Raw genomic sequence first — 22,123 nt, 5'->3', positions numbered from 1 at the left:
GATTTTAAAAAAATAATCAGCCCTGGTCGGGGGTACCCAATGTTTGGAGTGTCGGCCAGCACACCAAAGGGTTGTAGGTTCAATTCTGGTCAAAGGTTATGTATCTAGGTTTCAGGTTTGTTCCCTGGCCCTGGTTGGGGCAAGTACAGGAGGCAACCAATCAATGTGTCTCTTTCACATCCATGTTTCTCTGTCTCTCCCCCTCCCTTCCACTCTCTCTAAAAATTAATGGAAAAAATATCCTCTGGTGAGGATTAACAAAAAAAGGAAAAGAAAAAGAAATCAACAAATTTACGGAACTTTAAATAAAGTCCCTAACAATTCAGTAAAGCTGAATTGTTCACGCTTTCTCTCCACCTGGTCATTTGTTAGGTATTAGAAGCAAGATGAAGAAGGTGTGCAGTTTCCTAATAAAGACTGAAATTTCTGCCCTGACCGGTTTGGCTCAGTGGATAGAGCGTCGGCCTGCGGACTCAAGGGTCCCAGGTTCGATTCCGGTCAAGGACATGTACCTTGGATGCAGGCACATCCCCAGTAGGGGGTGTGCAGGAGGCAGCTGATCGATGTTTCTCTCTCATCGATGTTTCTAACTCTCTATCCCTCTCCCTTCCTCTCTGTAAAAAAATCAATAAAATACATTAAAAAAAAAAGACTGAAATTTCTAACAGAAGAATGAAGAGAATAGAGAGGGCTGTGATCTCAATCCATTTAAAAATTCAAAGCTATTGCCCTAACCAGTTTGGCTCTGTGGATAGAGCGTCAGCCTGCGGACTCGAGGATCCCAGGTTCGATTCCGGTCAAGGTTATGTACCTTGGTTGTGGGCACATCCCCAATAGAGGGTGTGTAAGAGGCAGCTGATCGATGTTTCTCTCTCATCGATGTTTCTAACTCTCTATCCCTCTCCCTTCCTCTCTGTAAAAAATCAATAAAATATATTTTTTAAAAATTCAAAGCTACCTTTCGACTAGACTTAGAGGAAATATTATTTAAAGAAAATCTGTCCCCTCAGTATACTTTGGTTTAGGGAAAATCCAAATCTGCAGGTGATTTTAGTGCCCTTTGTAAGAAGGTGAGCTATGGCACCCACAAAGGATTAACTTCTGTGGTAGGTAAGAGTTAAATCTAAGGCTTGGAAGTGACTATAAAATATAGTAAGACAGAGAGAAAAAAGAAAAAAAGATGACAATGGTAATTACATAAAACTACATAGAACATCTGATAAGCCTGTTAGAGTTAAAATGTCCTAGACACAAGAAAGACCCATCTTGGCATCAAGGCCTAGGCCAGTGGTGCCAATGTCCATGTGTGCTCAGACTTTGTAACCTAATTCAAACTCAGGGCACGCCTGAATTTAAACACACAATAAGCATAACCTTTCTTTTAAAAAAAATCATAAACACACTGTTATTTGTTTTTTGTTGTTGTTGTTAATCCCCACCCAAGGATATTTTACCATTGATTTTTTATTTTATTTATTTATTTTTTTTAGGGAGAGTGGAAGAGAGAGGGAAAGACAGAGAGAAGTATCGATGTGAGAGAAACACACTGATTGGTTGCTTCTAACCAGGGCCAGGGCCTGAGGAGCCTGCAACCAAGGTACGTGTCCTTGACCGGATCCTGGAACCCTTTGGTCCGCAGGCCGACACTCTATCCACTGAGCCAAACCAGCTAGGGCCACACTGGTATTCTTAATGACTATAATTTTAGTTCAAATAAAAGTGCAGTCCCTTGAAGAAAACAACTTTAACCAACACAAGACTAAGTTCTTGAAATATTATTTAAAGAAAATCTGTCCCCTCAGTATACTTTGGTTTAGGGAAAATCCAAATCTGCAGGTGATTTTAGTGCCCTTTGTAAGAAGGTGAGCTATGGCACCCACAAAATTGAACCCAAAAATTGCTTGAATTTTTATAAGAAATGCTATGAATACACTCCACCTGCATGTATCTGAGTTGATATAGCACTAAAGCCTTCTGTTACTTGCATAAAATTACACATGTAAAGTATCTAATACACTATCTGATATATGGAAAAGTTGGTGTTAGTTTTTACTGTGCATGCTTAAAACAAATTTTAGTACACTCAAGTTCTCATCATATTTTGTTGCTTAAATTGGCAAATTAAATACTTTTCTAGAAACACTAGAGGCCTGGTGCACGAATTCGTGCACATTCAAAAGAAATTAATTAGAAGAAATATTTTAGACGCTGGGGAGGGAGAGCGGGAGGTTGGCTCCAGGGTGTGTCCAGCCGTCTCACCCAGTCCCAATGGGCTGGACCCCAGCAGCAAGCTAATCTACCAGTCGGGGCGTCTGCCACCTGGTGGTCAGTGCGCATCATAGAATGGTCAAGCAGTTGACCAATGGTCTGACACTTAGCATATTAGGCTTTTATATATATACTAGAGGCCCAGTGCACAAAAATTTGTGCACTCGGTGGGGGGGAGTCCCTCAGCCTGGCCTGTGCCCTCTTGCAGTCTGGGACACCTCGGGGGATGACCACTTGCTGGCTTAGGCCTGCTCCCCGGGGGGATTGGGCCTAAGATGGTAATCAGACATCCTTCTGGCAGCCCTGCAGCCCTCGGGGGATGTCCACTTGCCAGCGGGGAGCAGGCCTAAACTGCAGTCGGACATCCTTAGCGCTGCTGAGGAGGCAGGAGAGGCTCCCACCACCACCGCTGTACTGGCAGCCATCAGCCTAGCTTGTGGCTGAGCAGAGCTCCCCATGTGAGAGCACCCTGACCACCAGAGGGCAGCTCCTGCATTGAGCGTCTTCCCCCTGGTGGTCCGTGTGTGTCATAGTGACCAGTCATTCCCAGTCCTTCTGCTGTTAAGGTCAGTTTGCATATTACCCTTTTACTATATAGGATAGAGGCCTGGTGCACAGGTGGAGGCCGGCTGGTTTGCCCTGAAGGGTGTCCCAGATCAGGGTAGGGGTCCCACTTGGGTGCCTGGCCAGCCTGGATGAGGGGCTGATGGCTGTTGGCAGCTGGTCACACCCCCTTCAGGGTGGGGGTCCCCCCTGGGGTGCCTGGCCAGTCTGGGTGAGGGGCTGAGGGCCGTATTCAGGCTGGTGGGCGACTGAAGCTCCCAAGCTCTCCTTTTTTCCTTTTTTTTTATTCTGGGATTTATTTACCTTCTATAGCTGTCACTGGAGCTGAGAGCCGGCTCCAACTTTGAGGCCTCTGCTGCTGAAAGCAGGTATCTGGGGATTGTTTAGCTTCTATAATTGCAACATTGTTGCTTAGAGTGCAGCTCAGAGCCCGGCAGCGGCAGGCAGGGAACCTCGGCTTCCTCCATCGCCGGGGCAACCAAGCCTCCTGTTTGCTTCAGCTGCCTGGCTGCCGGCCGCCATCTTGGTTGGCAGTTAATTTGCATATTGCCCTGATTAGCCAATGGGAAGCATGTCGGAGGTACGGTTAATTACCCTATTTATCTATTATTAGATAGGATAGATACATTCTGAGACCTACACAAATCTTCAACATTGAGAACTCCACCCTTAGCATATGATTAGCTAAATAAACTATGATAACCCAACAGCAAATACTGAACAAACTGATTGATGTTCAGATGGGGTTAGCCTTGAATTGAGCCAACATGTCACTAAGTTTAAAGTAATGCTCTATGTATTCTATTGGCCCCACTGCAAATGGCCTTAGTATTCAAGATATTATTATTCAGAACAGCTATTTGTTCAACCCAGCTTTCCAGTCTTGACCCCCAATGCTCCTTTATGCTACAATCAAACTGTGGTCCCTTGGGGAAGCTTCACACTTCTCATCCTGTATTTTGGCACTCCACTCTGCCTCAGTGATTCCGAAATTCTTCCCCACCTAGCTAATTTGCACTAACATAAATGCTACCTATCATTTAAAGCTTATCTCAATTGCTACACTCTTTTACAAGCCTTGCCTGAGGCTTTAACTGTCCTGGCCCCTAGGTGTTGTTCAAGATACCTAGGGGCCAGGCCAGAGCTGATTCACCATCCTCACCAGTGTTAAGGAACAAAGAGTGAAGTCCAAGAAGGCCTATTAGATGTTGGTACCGGAGAGGCCTTGCTGGTGTAATTACCTACTCTTCTCTTTTAAATCTGAGAGCCTCTACAGGGCTTAGTCCTCCTATTCTAGGCAGGAGAAAAGACCTTTTCTCCCCTTCCTTTCGTTTGAACCCACCCTACCACCAGAATGGTAAAATCAGGGTGTAACCCTGAAACAAGGCACCAAGAAAGCATCCCTGACTAATTTTTAAGAAATGGAAGCCTTGGTGGGCTTGTTAGAAGTCCAGGCAAAAGGAGTTCCTAAGGAACTCTCCCAGCTCAGGGGTTTAGGGTCCTACATAATTAGAGCTGAAAGGCCCCTTCCCAGTACTGTCTTCTAGAACTGGTACTACAGTAAGCAGTGACTTCGGGATTCAAGATTCAAAGATCTACTAGTAAATCCCTAGGCCCAGCCAAATATCCTAGCTCCTTGATGACTACTAAGACCCCAGCCTTTTCTGCACTGTCAGAACATGAGATAACGTTTCCTCCTATGGCAGTTTTCTAACTTACCTTTTCCCACAGCTTTTTGTAGAAACACCCCTCACAAAACCAGAAGCTGCTAAAAGGCAAGGACTGTGGTTTCATTACCTTCTCCATATCCCCTACCACAGGAGGTACGCTCTACTCTGAACCGGAATAGAAACCTGCAATGCATCACATCATTATACTGGGATTAGAGCAAAGTTTGATTTTTCTTTAATACCTTTAATAAATAAAGAGAACTCTGGTCCTGGGGAGATTTGAGAAAGTTTCTGGCATCTTCCGAACCTTTGCATAATTGATAAATCCTCTGAGAAACAGGAGAAAGCCTAATTTAAAAAAGAAAAATCAGGAATAAATTTATAATTTCCACCTTAAGTCTCTCCTCCCCGGAAATGTCCCCCCTGATAGCACTAATTCATCGTTTTTCTACTAAAAGCTATCAAGACACGAGCAACTTCCTCCAAAGCTTCCAAATGATTTCCACACCAAATTTTCCATTTCTCATTAAAAAAACATAATCTCAAAAACCAAATAAAAGCCTTTTGCACATTCAGAATCTAATTGTCTAAAAGGGAAATAAAAAAAAAAAAGATGGGGCTAAATATCTACCTTTGAAAGCCTATGAGAAACATCAAAATCTACCTTCTGAGTTCCAAAAAAGCATTCCAAGATAATTAACTCAAAACAAGGGGGGCGGGGGGGGGGGGGGGGGGCGGGGGCGGGGGTATAAACTTTTTCTCAAGTGAAAACAAATTTCATCCTTTCTTGTCAAGGGATTTTTTTTTGTCAACAGTACATAATGTTGACCTCTAGATGTCAGGATCCCCTTACCTATTACAGTAAGTCTCTTATTTTCAACTCTAAATCCTATTTCTTCATTCTTAAAAAATACATACAAATAGGGCACTCTGCCATTTACTTACCAGGCAGGTAAAAGAGTAAGGCTGATTTGTATGGCTACACCAGAATCTACACATTCACGGCGTCTGTACCTCTTGGAAGACCGTGAGCTGGAAGTCGGTGTGCCCTCTAATGGGAGCTCAGACACTCCCAGCCCTCCTCTTCAGAACTATTCCTCCAAAGTGACTCTCTGGCAGGTCGTTTTTATTATTAAGCTTCTCAATAATCATGGGGGAGGGGATCATATTTTTCTTTCCTTGGAATTATAATGACTATTGGTAAAGTAGATGATGCTATTGGAAGGTGAGTAATGGCATGACGGATGACTTGTATTTTCTAAATATAATTTAGGGTCAGCAATGCATGAGACAAAGAAGGTAAGTCCTGAATGTATTAAGTACCCATTGGGCATAGTGCTACTACACGGTGCTAGCCAGACCCATTAGTAGCACTGCCATAAGGGGTCTTAATTAAGGAAGCAGCAAAAAGGCCCAAACCAGGAAACAGGAGAGAGGGATGTCACAGAAGCAGAACAAGGCAATTATACCATCTTTAATAGATATATAGATATAATGGCCCTGCTATTATATTATAGAAATGGTAGTGATCTGTTATTATCAAAAATATTTTCTTTACAAAGAATGAAGAAGCCAACAATATTCACCTCAATGTTCATTTCTTTGCTTTAAAATATCTTAGAAAAAAAGATTTTAAAATAAATATTTAGAGTAAAAAATAAAACATTAAGGCCAACCTGAAATATCTGTTATTTTTTTAAATAAAAACCTCTGCCCAACACAAAAGAAATTCTTATTTTAATAACAAACTAAAGAATTCTGGAAACCCAATAGTGCTTCTTCCAGAAATTATATCTAACAGGGCTATATATTTTCTGTTTTCTACTGACACATCCAACACACATACTCATGAGTAGTTTAACTGGTTACAATATGCTTAAAAGCAATTTGGGGTTAAGTCTATGACTTTACGGCAATAATTCACAAGGGGAAAAAAATCCAGACTATAAAGTCTTATCAGTGTCCCACTGGTCACATGGGGAACCTGAGAAGTGAATATGAATGAGTTAGGGAAAACCTACAACTACTAACAGACATTTTATTAACATTCATGTTATTCTGATGGTGAAAGCCTAATTTTTGAGGGAGAAATATTTTTAAAATTATACTTATTGTTGATTAATCTATCGCTGTATAATATGATGAGGGTTTACTAAAAGTAATCTCACTTCTAAAATTTAACATAATCTTTTCTCTCCTTTGTCTATGTTAAAAGCACTTACCTAAAACCAGGAACACCCACCAGAGCCAATACTGACCATCAAAGTATCCAGGGAAATAAGTGGAAAACTGAAAAAACAAAACAAAAACAAAAACATTTCATAGCAGTTTAGCGATACAATTTCACATTTTAACTTACAGGCACACAAAACATAAGACTTTATTTTGTATATGAATGCTGTCCTTTAGCTCTTAAAAATAAATAAAAGTGCCCCAGCCCAGTGTTCAGCAAACTCATTAGTCAACAGAGCCAACTATCAACAGTACAACGATTGAAATTTCTTTTGAGAGCCAAATTTTTTAAACTTAAACTATATAGGTAGGTACATTGTTATTAACTTAATTAGGGTACTCCTAAGCTGGCCTTTGCTAAAAACATCCTCAATCTGATTGAGGTACGTTCGCTGAGGTCGACCCCTTCCATCTCTCCCATCCATACTCGTCTTGTATACTTGTTTTGTCTATCTCCTTTCATTCATCCTCTCTGTATGTCCAAACCATCTCAACATACAGGGCACCTAAAAAAATGTTTCATTTTATAATAATAAAGCCACCAACACAAAATAATTACAATTATTAAATTGATGACAAAAATACCTGTAGGATTTGCAGCTGGTTGGAAAAATACAGGTAACTTTATGCTTCGAGTAGGTACTTTTGTCACCCGCGCTCAATTTGCCGAGGCGACTAGCACTAACCACTCCACAATGAGACTGCTGACTGGCTCACTCAATTCGTCCATGAATTGCGCGCACGCGCGAGGCGCGCCGCGTCTCCCGTAGCTGGACCGACAGACACCCCCCACTTCTTCTAACGCCACTTCTTCAAAATAGACTCGCCCAGGCCAAAAACCGACTTCTGCGCATGGGCCACAAAGTTTCAATCGCACTGTACGTGCGTGCCCACACGTGGTATTTTGTGGAAGAGCCACACTCAAGGGGCCAAAGAGCCGCATGTGGCTCGCGAGCCGCAGTTTGCCAACCACTGCCCTAGCCGGTTTGGCTCAGTGGATAGAGCATCGGCCTGCGGACTAAAGGGTCCAGGTTAAATTCACATGCCCGGGCTTCGGGCTCAATCCTCAGTAGGGGGTGTGCGGGAGGCAGCCAATCAATGATTCTCTCTCATCATTGCTATTTCTCTCTCTCTCTCTCTCCCTCTTCCTTCCTCTCTGAAACCAATAAAAACATATTTTAAAAAAAATAATAAATAAATAAAAGTATTTTAAATATTACTGGTTTGAAGTGCTTACGACATAAATATCTTTATTTTCATGGAAAAGTAGTCTTGAAATATGATAGCTTTCAGCTTTATAGATTCCTTGTTTTGAAAGTGCTCAAATCTGTTTAGTTTTCTCAATCTTTTACTCACATAATATTGGTCCTTCTAGAAACACATTTTACTAATACTTTTACTTTGTTGTTTTTTTGTTTTTTTTTTAATGTATTTTTATTGATTTCAGAGAGGGAGAGAGAAATAAAAACATCAATGATGAGAGAATCATTGATTGGCTGCTTCCTGCATGCCTCCTACTGGAAATAGAGCTGCAACCAGGACAGGTGCCCTGATGGGGGAATCCGTGACCTCCTGGTTCACAGGTCCATGCTCAACCACTGAGCCACACCAGCCGGGCAGTCTAAAGTTTTCTTAAGAAAACTACCTAAGCGACTGCATTTCTAAAAAGGAGTTTGTTAATCAAATTAATTTGGTAAAGTGTATAGAAGAGATATTGTTGGGGTCTAACCCCAGCAGGTCCAGGGGTTCCCAAAGGTGTGGACAGAGTCAGTGAAGAAGAAATGACACAGAAGACAGCATTCAGTTGATCAGCAGCCTAGCCAGGTTCTCTAGTCAGGTTCTCCAGCCAGGTTCTCACTTTTACTTTGTTTACTCAGTGCCAAAACCAACTATTTGGCTTCCTTTCTAATGAGTCCTGATTTTATTCCTACTCCTCCAGCCATGCCTTGACCTTGAAAACTTTCTCATGTACATAATGATAACCCCATTCCTTTCACAGAATGTTATTCTGGACAATGGGAATTGAAGCCTGCTGAGAAGGTTTCCCTGCTCTTAAAGGGAAAAAGAAAAGGACCAATAGTTCCCTTTTTTCTGTTGAGCACTGTGGGTTTCTGTGACAATGCCTTAACCTTCAGGGAGGAGCAGCTATTCCAACATGGTGAACAGTTGTCCCTGATGACGTCAATAAAACACTGATTTAACTAATCTCCATGTCAGAACTTGTTTTCCTAGATAATAATTTTTCCCACTGTTTTCCAAGCCATTCTGAACTAAGTTTTTGTTACCTGCATACAAAGCCATCCTAACTGATACAAACTGATTCATTAAATTCAGCTTTAAATTTAGTAAAAAAAAAAAAAAACAAAACCCAAAAACCTGGGAACTAATTTTATCTGTTTTCTTTTTCTTTTTCTTTTTTTTAAATATATTTTATTGATTTTTTACAGAGAGAAGGGAGAGAGAGAGTTAGAAATATCGATGAGAGAGAAACATCGATCAGCTGCCTCCTGCACATCCCCCACTGGGGAAGTGCCCACAACCCAGGTACATGCCCTTGACCGGAATCGAACCCGGGACCCCTCAGTCCACAGGCCGACGCTCTATCCACTGAGCCAAACCGGTTTCGGCAATTTTATCTGTTTTCTATTGGAGGCTTTGATGTTCAAAAATTTAACAGTTTGTCTATGTTAAAACCTGAGTATTAAAGTATAGTATTTTATTTCTTAATAAAATAACAATGAAGAGTTAGAGAAAGAATGAAAAACCTCTTTAGGGCTTGGTTTCTTAACCTCAAATCCATGCGTTAGATGACTACATATTAGCTGTCTAGGGAAAAAGCCCGTAACTTTTATCAGATTCTCAAAGGAACTTGGGCTCTAGCGGGTTGGGCTCTGTGGATAAAGTGTTGGCCTGTGGACCAAAGGGTCCTGGGTTCGATTCCAGTGAAGGTCATGTATCTTGGCTGCAGGCTCCTCCCTGGCCCAGGCCTAGTCGGGGTACATGCAAGAGGGAATCAACTGATGTGTTTCTCTCTTCCACTCTCTCTAAAAGATCAATGGAAAAATATCCTCAGGTGAGGATTAACAAAAAAGAAAGGAACTTGGAATCCTAAAAAATGTTAACAACTTCTTTAGAATAAATAAGTTTGAAAAACCACAGTGGTCGGTCAACACCCATTAATTAGTTATTAATGCCAGATTATGATGAATAATTTGTTTTATTTATAAAGTTGTCAATAGTAATAAACTTACTTGAAATCAGAAGACACTTGAAGAGACTAGATCTTTTATAACTTTAAAATTACTTCATGTGATTCTAACTTCCAAATCACTGAAGATATCTCTAATTTACTTTATAGATAAGACCCCCTAATGGAGCAGCACTTGTTAAACAGTTAAAGATAAATAAAAAATAAAATAAAAAGAGAGAGAGAGAGAGTAGGTAGTGAAAAACCTGTAGGATAGATGCTCCTGGACCACTAATATTCACTAGATTTGGCTACAAAACTTGTATGCATGAACCAATTGCAACTGATTTAGGTTCAACTTCATGATACCAGAACAAAGACAAACCAAAAATCATTTTAAATGTTGACATAATGCAAATAAAGCAAATGAAAACAATAAAATATTCAAAATTACTCTATTTTTTGTTTCTCTACAGAGTCTATCATCTCTGGTGTACAACTTACCCTGACAATCAAGATCCACTTAATTAGAGAGAGACCAAATCCTGAAATGGCCCCATACCTTCCTGCAGCTGAAGTGGTCAGGCAAAAAGACAGGAAGAACCCAATCCAGTTAAAGAGGAATGCCACTGTAAAAGCAGAGAGAAAAAAGGTATCAGACATGTCCTATTACCCTGGAGCAAGAGTGTGCCCTCTGACTTGCTTCTGCTTAAGTGGCTTTCCCAAGGATAAAAGAAAGCCACAACCCTTACCCGCTCCCCCAAAGCAACCAAGAAAACATCCTCTCTGAAGATCAGATGATACACTATTATAGCTACTGCTGTTCTCTTTTAAAAATGCCGTAACTGTATGCTTATGACTCTGCTCTATGTGTTAAACTTCAGTAAATAAAATAAATGCCTTAAACATTAAATTAGTGCACCCAAATAATTTGATTCAAGTCATTCATCCTCCTGCTTCTATAAATTTTGGTAGTTTACATAACGTCACCTCTAAAAGCATTGCATTTCCTTCATATATTTTTAATATAACAAATAAAAGAAATAAGGTCGCTCACTTTAAGTGAGACACATGGAAAGATAAATGCAAAACATTAAGGAGACAAAAATCATGCTGACTTTGATCTGTTAGAAAATAAAAGGTCACAAAAAACAAAATTCATCAGACAAAGGCACTTACAGGTCAGGTATAAGTAAGAGCAAGGCCACGGAGCCCTGCAGACCGGAAAGATGAGCTTGGCTCGTACATAAATGCAGCAGCCCCGTAACCAATTTAATTATTTAATTATTTTAATATTTTCCATAGAAATTCATAAAAATATAAGACAAAGAGAAAGGATATTAAGATAAAAGTGTACTAAGCTCTGACATTTCAGTAAAAGGCACCAAATAAATAGTATTAGTTCCACTAGTTATTTTAATTCAGTCAGATTCACCCATAATCCAAAGTACTCCATCCAGTCTGTGGGAAGTGGCTCTGCTATGTGTATGTACTTACTGAAAAAAGTTAACATAAAAATCCCATCGTTTCCTATCCTCAGCTGGTCAGCATCATCAAAATCATCCCGACCCACAAAATCCTCATCCTACATGAAAAGAAAAAGAATAAGGTAAATTCACATTTCTAGGCAAAGGAAAGACATCTAGAAAAAGAGAGAGGGACAAAAGTAGTACCAAGGAGAAAACTTACTGCTTTGGCTCAATTCAAAACTATGAGCATTAAGGATCAGTATGGTTTTTACATGTCATTTTGCACCTGAAACTTATATAATGCTATAAACTGATGTTACTGCAATAAAACTAAATTTTAAAAAGAGACCTAAGAGTAGGATATAATTAGAGAAAAGAACAAATCTTTCTCTTCCATCTCCAGTTTTCTAAGTGATTTTTTTTTCATTTTATAACCCAAGTTCTTTAACAATATACTTCAAAAATTATAAACACAAAGTCATATATATATATATATATATATATATATATATATATATATATATATATCTCTTTTAAAAAGAGAAAATTTACTTATACATCTGGCTTAAATTCTAGAATGTCAGTAATCCAGGGCCTATTAAGGAGACACAATTGAGTAGCTCAGGTGTTTTATGAGTCTGACACAGGGGAAAAAAGGATGGCATCATCATACATGTAGAGTCTATAGGGCTGCCCACTGCTCATCTCCATAATCACTTGTTTATGTGGGAATCTAGGTCTGAAACAACCTCACTTCCAATTTTATTGGCAGATCGGATCTCTTCCATCCTAACATGAAGACATAATGTTGCAGGTCAAGAAGGAACAAAATCTTGATCAATATTGACACCAACATACTGTAGCCTACCTTTTTAACTGATGTAGATGTGTTGAGACATTGAAAAATAAGTGAATATATGCTTAACAGTAAAAGTGATAGACTTGTACACAGCCCAGTAAGCGTTCCTCAAATTAAACAAACAAAAAAACTTGAGGGGCAATCAAAACTGTCCCTACACAGAAAAGGAACTTGGATATCCACAACAAGCTGTTAACATGCTTCCCTTGGGGAGCTGGAACTAAAAAAAGGGAAGATCAGTGGTAGCTTCCATTTCTAACTTAACATGTTTCCTCTCTTGTTTAAAATTTTTATAAGAATGTGATTTTTATTTTATTTTTTAAAATACTAAATACCCAGTATTCTGACTTCATATTAGCAGGATAAATAAGGCTTTGCCAAATTAGAAATTGTTTTTTTTGCACAATTAGTCAAAGACATATATGCTACAAAAATACATGGAAGTGAAACCAACTTATGATGGTCTGACTTTCAATTTTTCAACCATACGGTGGTGTGAAAGTGATATGCAGTAATAGAAACTGGCTGGCTAAACTAGGATGTTCGTAGTTTAAGTGTATTACATGTATTTTCAACTTAAAAATATTTTCAACCTTCAATGGGTTTATCACGACGTAACCCTACCGACTGTTGCCAGGATAATGTTTCTAAAACACCATACGGGTCTTACCACACCCCTGCTCAAAAACTACAAAGGATTCTGTGTGGCCTGCACATAAGTCTAAATGCCTCAGCCTAGCATTCAGGAGATTCTAAAGGGTGTCCCAAAATTCACGCAAGGAGTAATTTTGATAGAAAACACAGGTTTATAATTAAAAATTGTAAAGTTTTTATTGATTCATAAAGTATACAGTATAGGGTTTTATATGGGATAGCATATCAGGTAAATGGCCTCCACGGCTTTGCTGGCACATACGCACTCTTTTGTTGAAATTTTCCATGACTGTTTTGCATAAATGTGGCTGAATTTCAATGAGGCTCATTTTCATCTTGATGGCTTGGTTAATCGACAAAATTGTCGCATTTGGGGTTCAGAAAATCCACGAGTGATTGTTGAGAAACAAATGCATCCACAACATGTCACTGTTTGGTGCGGATTTTGGGCTGGAGGCATCATCGGACCATTCTTTTTCGAAAATGCGGCTGCTCAGGCAATAACAAAAGAGTGCGTATGTGCCAGCAAAGCCGTGGAGGCCATTTACCCGATATGCTATTCCATACATAACCCTATACTGTATACTTTATGAATCAATAAAAACTTTACAATTTTTAATTATAAACCTGTGTTTTCTATCAAAATTACTTCTTGCGTGAATTTTGGGATACCCTTCACCACCTACAAATCTGTTCTCAAGCAAAACCAATGACTAAATCCACAGAACCTGCCCTGTACCTGGCTGACTTTACACCTGCTTCCTAGGCTTTTCCTTCTGGAATGCCTTCCTTAAACCTCAAGGCACATTTCAAATTCCATCTTCCCCATGATCACACAATAAAAAGTCACAGTTCTTATGCTCACTGCTCCTGTGCTGCTGCTTAGATATGGGTATTGAAGGGCCTTTTCCCCAGCTGGATTTAAAGCTCTTGGCAGGGACACTGCTTTATACAAAACTTTCTACCTACCCATCTCAAAATACACAGTAAGCACACTGTAGTAAAAAAGTGCTCTATATCGGTTTGCTGAATAAGAAAACCCTTTAAGATGTTCCTTGTCCAGCCAGCGTTTAGGAGCCCCAGCCAGCGTTGCTCAGTGGTTGAGCATCGACCTATGAACCAGGAGAATGCCTCTGTTAAAGCAGAGAGATGGGATATGAATTCATACTTTGACTCCCAGTCAGGGCACATGCCCAGGTTGCAGGCTCGATCCCCAGTATGGGCTGTGCAGGAGGCAGCTGATCAATGATTCTCTCTCATCATTGATGTTTCTATCACTCTCTCCTTCTCCCTTCCTCTCTGAAATCAATAAAAACATATTTTTAAAAAAGATGTTTCTAAATATGTATACACACTTGTGAAATAAAAGTATTCTAAAGAGTTCTGTGATTAGTCAGATTTAATATCTTGGTCTATTTCCATAGGACAGTTGCCATATACTCCAACAGGTCTACAGCATACATACAAGGACTTCAGAGTCTAGAATATCTGGGTTTGGCTCTCGTCTATGTTACTTATTAGCCACATAACTTTGGGCAAACTACTTAATCTCTCTGGGACTCAAGTTTTTATATCTGTAAAATAGGGATAATATAATCCCTACTCTGTGATGTTACTATGAGGACTGGAAACAATATACAAAATACTATATGAAAGCACCAAACATAGGATCAATCATGTTGTTTGTTTCCAATACTAGAAGTTACATTAAGACTGTTTTGTTCTCAAGGCAATAAGCTCCAGGAGGTTTTTATTTTCTCCCTGGCACCTATAAAAACTGAATGCCCATCACCATGCAGAATCAGCTTAGATTAGACTTATAAACTATTATTTCCACCAAGCAGTGGTTTTAGGAGCCCCATCCCTGAATATGTGGTCTGTAAACAGTTCCCTACCCTAAGGCCTGAACTTCTAGGGGTTGTGCCATTGTGTCACCCAGACTGAGCTTCCCTTCTTTATCTTTCACTCTAGTTTCCTGCCGGAACTAGAGTCTAAAGTCCTGATCAATCCACATTCCTGGAGACTGGATCCTGCTTCCCATTGTCTCAATATTTCAAGGCCCTACCTATATCAGCTTCAACCTGGATGGATATTTAAACCACATCTACATCATTTACCAAGAGTGCCCCCAAATCTCGGGCTGGCTTTTATCACACCCCACCCGCACTCCCGTTAATTAACATCAGGTCAGATGGATCTGAATTCACTACTGCCCTATAAATGCTGTAATCTGCACTGGAAGCATAAGGGTCATCTTAGATGATTGTCAGGACACTTTTATGAGTTTAATTCCATAAAGTTGCACTTATTCATTATCTCCATAGATCTCCCCAACAGCTACCTACCTAACACCAAAACTGAAGTGTGCAGAATCAAGGGGAAGGCAGTGTATTTCCTAAAACAGCTCCTGCTCCAAGACACTTCAGCCATGCCAGGAGAACTGAGAAAGTGGTGGTAGTAGTAAAGATACAGGGGAAATGAGCTGGCTTAACTAGTGATTTTCTTATCATTTTCAGGAAGAGATAAGAGTTTATTATCTCCAAAGAAAATATGCTTGTTTTTAAAAATTAGTTGTACTTTTACTAATCAATACAATTGTAAGTAATAAATCAAAGTGGATAATAATGAAAATAATTTGATTCCCATGGACTTACTCTTCCAGGAACCAAAGGGATAGTAGCTTCAGCCTTGGTTCTCTCGGCTTCATCGTAACTGGGCAGTGTGGTAGCCACATTGTAAGATGGGGGCTTTGGAAACCCAGACTCGTCTTTGTAGTCAAAATACACTGCAGAATTAAAAGGAAGTCACAATTATCTGATGATTAGCTGAACGGAGGGGAAAAAAAAGATTTCTACTAACTCTGGCAAATAAAAACCAGGCACTCCTCTAAGAGCACATGTACATAATTGAATCAAAAGATGTTTACAGATGAATATAAGAATGGGAATGACTTTTAAATTTATCTACTTCTCACCCAGTTGCTGTGACTCAGTGGTTGTCAACCTATGAAACAGGAGATCACCGCTGGGATTCCTGGTCAGGGCATATGACAGGGTATACGTAGGGGGCGTGCGAAAGGCAGCTGAACAGTGATTCTCTCTCATCATTAATGTTTCTATCTCTCTCTCCCTCTTCCTGCCTCTCTAAAATCAATAAAAATATGTTTAAACAAAAAGAAAGAAAAAACAACTTCAGGTGAAATGCAGATGTAAATGGGAAATATAAAATATTAAATCTTTTAGAAATAAATACAGGAAAACATATTATTTAAACTAAATCTGCCACCTAAGAAACTTGGGGTTTTTTTTCCCAAGTCAAAATAACTATTTAACATATATACATAAATATACATATACTAGAGGCCCAGTGCACAGATTCATGCACCGGTGGGATCCCTTGGCCTGACCTGCGGGGACTTGGCCGAAACCAGCAGTCCAACATCCCCGGAGGGGTCCCAGATTGCGAGAGGGCACAAGCCAGGTAAAGGGGCCCCCCCAGTGCATGAATCCGTGCACCAGGCCTCTAGTATGCATATAAGATCTTCAGTTAATCTCTTCCCATGCTCCCCTCTCCTCTCTGAGATTCATCAGTCTGTTCCATGTTTCCATGCCTGTGGTTTCCAAGCCTGCATTGAGGGTCTGCCCCCTGGTGGTCAGCATCTTAGCTACCACATGGTCAGCCGGTCACTTAGGCTTTTATATATATACTAGAGGCCCGGTGCACAAAAATTTGTGCACTCGAGGGGGGGGAGGGGTGAGTCCCTCAGCCCAGCCTGTGCCCTCTGGCAGTCTGGGACCCCTCGGGGGATGTCCACCTGCTGGCTTAGGCCCACTCCCTAGGAGATCAGGCCTAAGCTGGCAGTCAGACGTCCCTCTGGCAGTCCAGGAGTCCTCGGGGGATGTCCACTTGCCAGCGGGGACCAGGCATAAGCTGCAGTTGGACATCCTTAGCACTGCTGAGGAGGTGGGAGAGGCTCCCGCCATCACTGCTGTGCTAGCAGCTGTCAGCCTGGCTTGTGGCTGAGCAGAGCTCCCCGTGTGGGAGCACACTGACCACCATGGGTCAGCTCCTGCATTGAGCATCTTCCCCCTGGTGGTCAGTGTGTGTCATAGTGACCAGTCATTCCCAGTCATTCTGCTGTTAGGGTCAATTTGCATATTACCCTTTTATTATATGCCTGGTGCATGGGTGGGGGCTGGCTGGTTTGCCCTGAAGGGTGTCCCGGATCAGGGTGGGGGTCCCACTGGGGTGCCTGGCCAGCCTGGGTAAGGGGCTGAGGGCCGTTTGCAGGTTGGCCACACCCCCTTCAGGGAGGGGGGGTCCTGCTGGGGTGCCTGGCCAGCCTGGGTGAGTGGCTGATGGCTGTTTGCAGGCTGGCCATGGCCCCCAGCCACCCAAGCTCCCAGTGGAAGCTGGCTGGAAGCAGGTATCTGGTATTTATTTATCGTCTATAGTTGAAACTTTGTTGCCTTTAGCGGAGGCCACAGCCGGCCAGGGCCAGCGGGAAGCTTGGCTCCCTCCATCGCCGGGGCAACCAAGCCTCCTGCTTGCTCCAGCTCCATGGCTGCCGGCTGCCATCTTGGTTGGGTTAATTTGCATATAGTCGCTCTGATTGGGGTGGTGGGCGTGGCTTGTGGGCGTAGCAAAGGTACGGTCAATTTACATGTTTCTCTTTTATTGGATTGGCTAGATATACGCATGTATACATGTACACATGTGTACGTATATATCCGTGATGGCAAACCTATGACATGCGTGTCAGAGGTGACACGCGAACTCATTTTTTTAGTTGATTTTTCTTTGTTAAATGCCATTTAAATATATAAAATAATATCAAAAATATAAGTCTTTGTTTTACTATGATTGCAAATATCAAAAAATTTCTATATGTGACACGGCACCAGAATTAAGTTAGGGTTTTTCAAAATGCTGACACGCCGAGCTCAAAAGGTTCGCCATCACTGGTGTATATTATAAAATATTCCATTTAACTTCCTATCAAATTTCTTTTTACTTTTAATCAAATCATACTAAAGTCACATCACAAACAGAAATGTACAGTTTGAATTAGCCCACTGCCATAGTAATTTTTAATACAAAAATAAAACTGATATCTACTATTTAAGTTGAGGAAAAACAAGAACATTTTAATTTCCCTATTTCAAAAGATTTTTTAAAAATAGAATCCATCCTTATAGATCTCATACAATTTTAAGTTTCCATGAAAATTTGACAATTTTTTCAAGTTTATTTAGTACAAAAAAATCCAGTATTTGTTACTGTTAAATTTTATATATCACAAATTAAAATAGGTAAAATGAAAATACAAAACATTGATTTGTTATTTTTCCCCCCACCAAAATGGGTGTTGCATTCTGTTTCTTTTTTTCACATAAATGGACTAATAAGTCCACACAGTTAACATTTATCTTAAAAATAAGCCATGTTAATTTAAAAAGGGTGGAAGGCCAATTAAGCCATTAATGAGGTTTCCTTTAAAAAAAAAAAGAAAAAAGAAAAACCCTAGTTCTTAAGTAATAAAAAAATGAATGGGCTTGAGTAACTTATGATCTCTAAAAACCTATTTCCCTAACCTGGAACTAAAAGAGTTCATAGAGACCTAGGAACTTAAGTGTTCGTTTTATTTTGTTTTTTAAGACCTCTGTAGTTGGATACAATGCCACAAAGCCCAAAGACTTTATTCAAGAGAGATCTCTTCAGGCCTTATTCTACAGTTTCTTTCCTTTATACCCAATCTTAGAAACTTCTGTTATTTGCTATTGAGGCCCATAGCAAGATTAACAAAAACAAGAGAAAGAGGTAGAGGACCTCATGCTGAAAGCAAAAGGAGATGTTATCTGACACACCAGGGAGGAATTTGGTTCTTGAGTCAAAAGTTCTACAAATCTCAATGAATAAAGGCATCACCACTATAGTACAGAACAGAATACCTTCCAGAGATTGTTTCTGTTGTAATCCCTAAATCATAAAGAAATTTTTAAACAGCCCTAGTGGTTTTGCTCAGTGGATAGAGCGTCAACCTGAGGACCGAAGGGTCCCAGGTTTGATTCCAGTCAAGGGCACATGCCCAGGTAGCGGGCTTGATCCCCAGTAGGGGACATGCAGGAGGCAGCCAATCAATGATTCTCTCTCATCATTGATGTTTCTATCTCTCTCTCCCATTTCCCTTTCTCTCTGAAATCAATAAAGATATATATTTAAAAAAGAAAAAGAATATGAAATGTCAGTGAATAAGGGAAAGAAGTGTTTGAGGGAGATTTCTGTCTAAAATGGTTATGGGGGGAAATGAGAGACATCTATAATACTATCAACAATAAAAAAGTACATATATTAAAAAATAAAATAAAATAAATAGAATGGTTATGAAAATTTATACAAAATAGAAACTAAGATATTCAGGAAAAATTACCTCCTTATAAAAATGAAGAACTTTTATCATTAATAAACAGAAATCCAATTTCTTATTTATCAGTTGGAATTTTCATGAATGTATTTAATGGAAGACCAGTACTAATAATCTAGGCCAGCGGTCGCCAACCGGTGGTCCACGAGGTCCGAAAGGTTGGTGACTGCTGGTCTAGGCAGAGATGAGTGAATAACGACTAGCACTGCAATTCTTTCCCAAGTCTTGCTGTTGTTGTCTTAATGTGATTCTGCAAGGCACCCTAGAATTCTTCTAAAACCATGTTAGCATTGTTAGTTTCAGAAACTTATAAATAAAAATACCTTAACTAATACAAAATGATGGGGTTCAGAATTTGAAGCCAGAGTAGAGGTGAGAAACTTTCTATGATCATCTAATCACAATGGCAGCCTTGGGCCACAGAGACTACCAAAAGATTTAATCTCACATCAACTGATGACAACTGCCTGAGGTGCTGTACTGAAAAGGATTCTGAGGCCATTTGGTATGAATGCTGTCTTCAACTTGCCTATCCACCCTGGGAGTGGATTGGGTTGAGTTGTGGCACCATGGGCCATGTACTTGCCTCAGTTCTATTTTAGAGAATATGGAAGAGGTTTCATTAAAAGTGGTCAACTTTCAGCAATAAAAGCAGAACTGGTTATCAGAAAGCTCTAGTTACCGACCAAAAGTCCTCAACTAATGAGATTGTTTTCTTCCTCCCTATTCCTTCTACACATATACATGAAAATTAAAAAGATAATCTGACAGACATAATGTGGGAAGATGAAAGGTTAATTAAGGAAGGTGGAAACTATGAGGAACATTTAAAACATGAGAAACAGAATGAAAGAGTTAGGAGACTTCTAGTTGTTTTGTTTTTAATTAAGAATTTACTAGCATATAAGAATGTAACATACTATATTCCACACCACAGGTACTAGAGTCACAAAAAGCAAAATAGCTAATAAGGAAACTACAAAAAGAACAAAAATTAGGTAATGTACCTGGTTCCTAAATTTCTACTTCTTTTACATTAAGAGTCTGTTGGAATGAAATTGAGTTCCAAAATAAAATGGGGTTTGACCTATTTTTCAGAACAGTAACATTAGTTTTATTCCACCTCAAGCTACAAACTAAATATAATTTCAAAGACTATTTAGGGGAAGCCGAAGCAAAGATAAACACCAATAAACACATACTAGACAAGTCTATGGCTCAGTGCACTTCAAGAGCTCAGTGGTCCTCTGGCCCATTACCTACCTACTGCACTCTCTGGAGAGATGCTGCTGTAAGGAGGAGGAGCGTCACATGCAACCTGTTCCAGCTGTACAGGCTCTTCCACATTCTGCAACTAAATAAAAAGTTCACGTTTTAATTCAAGTATAAAGCCAGTAAGAGAGAGAAGAACCTGAAAACGGGAATAGCCTTTCAGGAAAGCTAGTTGGCAATTTGTTTCAAAGGTCTTAAATTGTGCAAATCCTTTACAAAGTATTCTACTCCCAGGAATTTATCCTAAGGAAATAATCAGACAGAGGCAAAAAGGTATATAAACAGGGTAGGGCAAACGTAGGTTTACAGTTGTGAGTATGCAAAACACAAGAGTTTATTCTTGTATCATTATTTATTGCCTTATTTTCCATACAAACAACTATAAACCTACTTCTGCCCAACACTGTAAATGTCACTGGAGCAAAAGTTAGAACAACCTAAATTCCAATTATGGGAAACTTATTAAATAAATTACAGTTCATCTCACAAAAGTCTACTAAGCAGCTATAAAAATGAAAATAAAGAAAATTTGATGGCTCAAACAGATATTCACTCTAAATACTATTACATAAAAAAAAAAAAAACACCTAAATTTACCAAACAAACAGTATGCATCATACAATTTGGTTTTGGAAGATATTTAATGGAAAGGAGGTCTAGAATGATAGACATCTTCAGCTTACACTGTTTATCTCCAAGTGATGTGATCACTGGAATATTTTTTATACATACATCTAACTTTTTGTAATGAACATTTATCACTTGTGTAATTTTCTAAGTGACAAAAATAATCTAATAATAATAATCTGTTAAGACAAAGACAAATCACACAAACCCTTATATTCAGGTAAACCATTATATTCAGTTTGGGCATGGAAATTAGATCTTAAATTAAAACATAAAATTCTACCCAATTATACATATAACCTCTGTCACTTCATCTAAGCAACTTCCTCGCCAGTCAAATCTACAGCTGCAATTACTTTAACTCACACTGAAAGTGTGTCTTCCTGCTATTGCCATATGGCTAGTCTATCCAATTCATCTTCATTGAACAAAGACATTTGTTTTAATTTTTCCAGTGTGACAATAGACTACAGCTCATTTAAAAGATAAACTGGCTGAGAATGGGAATCAATCTGTAAAGTAATAACAAAGTACTCACTGGGGGTTCTGCGTCCGGGCCATATATCATCATAATACATACTGCCAACTAAGCCACTCGTAAAATAGCCTCTAAACCAACTGCTACAAAGAACTGTATCTTGAATTGAGAGAGAAAAACAGAGAGTCTGACCTGTCATAACATATAGTAGAGCTCCCTAATTCATTAAATTTTAACTAACCATCTCAGACTCTAATCCCTATACTATTCAACATCAAAAGCCAACAAAACTTTTCTGATTAATTCTACAAAGCATTCAATTTCAAACGAATTCCTGTATCAAATTTCCATCAACATCTACCATCTGATCACATTTTTTAAACCCCTGTAATCTAATGGTAAACTTAGAGCATTCCCAA

General features: G+C 39.6%; 1 protein-coding gene across 1 annotated transcript in view; it reads right to left on the bottom strand.

Annotated features, from left to right (window-relative positions):
• Positions 1–22,123, bottom strand: part of NDFIP1 (Nedd4 family interacting protein 1) — a 47,025-nt gene that overhangs the window by 4,969 nt on the left and 19,933 nt on the right. The window contains exons 2-7 of the mRNA XM_081091767.1: positions 20,591–20,681; positions 15,558–15,688; positions 11,419–11,506; positions 10,426–10,550; positions 6,725–6,791; positions 4,745–4,850 (exon numbers count right to left, since the gene is read on the bottom strand). Of these exons, the coding sequence (XP_080947893.1) occupies positions 4,747–4,850; positions 6,725–6,791; positions 10,426–10,550; positions 11,419–11,506; positions 15,558–15,688; positions 20,591–20,681 (606 nt within the window). The 3' untranslated portion in view covers positions 4,745–4,746. The remainder of the gene's footprint in view (positions 1–4,744; positions 4,851–6,724; positions 6,792–10,425; positions 10,551–11,418; positions 11,507–15,557; positions 15,689–20,590; positions 20,682–22,123) is intronic.

Source organism: Myotis nattereri (assembly GCF_964212035.1).
Source record: "Myotis nattereri genome assembly, chromosome: 5".
In the NCBI taxonomy this organism is placed as follows: Eukaryota; Metazoa; Chordata; class Mammalia; order Chiroptera; family Vespertilionidae; genus Myotis; species Myotis nattereri.
Note: the sequence above shows the minus strand (reverse complement) of the source record. Positions and strands in the feature narration are given on the sequence as shown.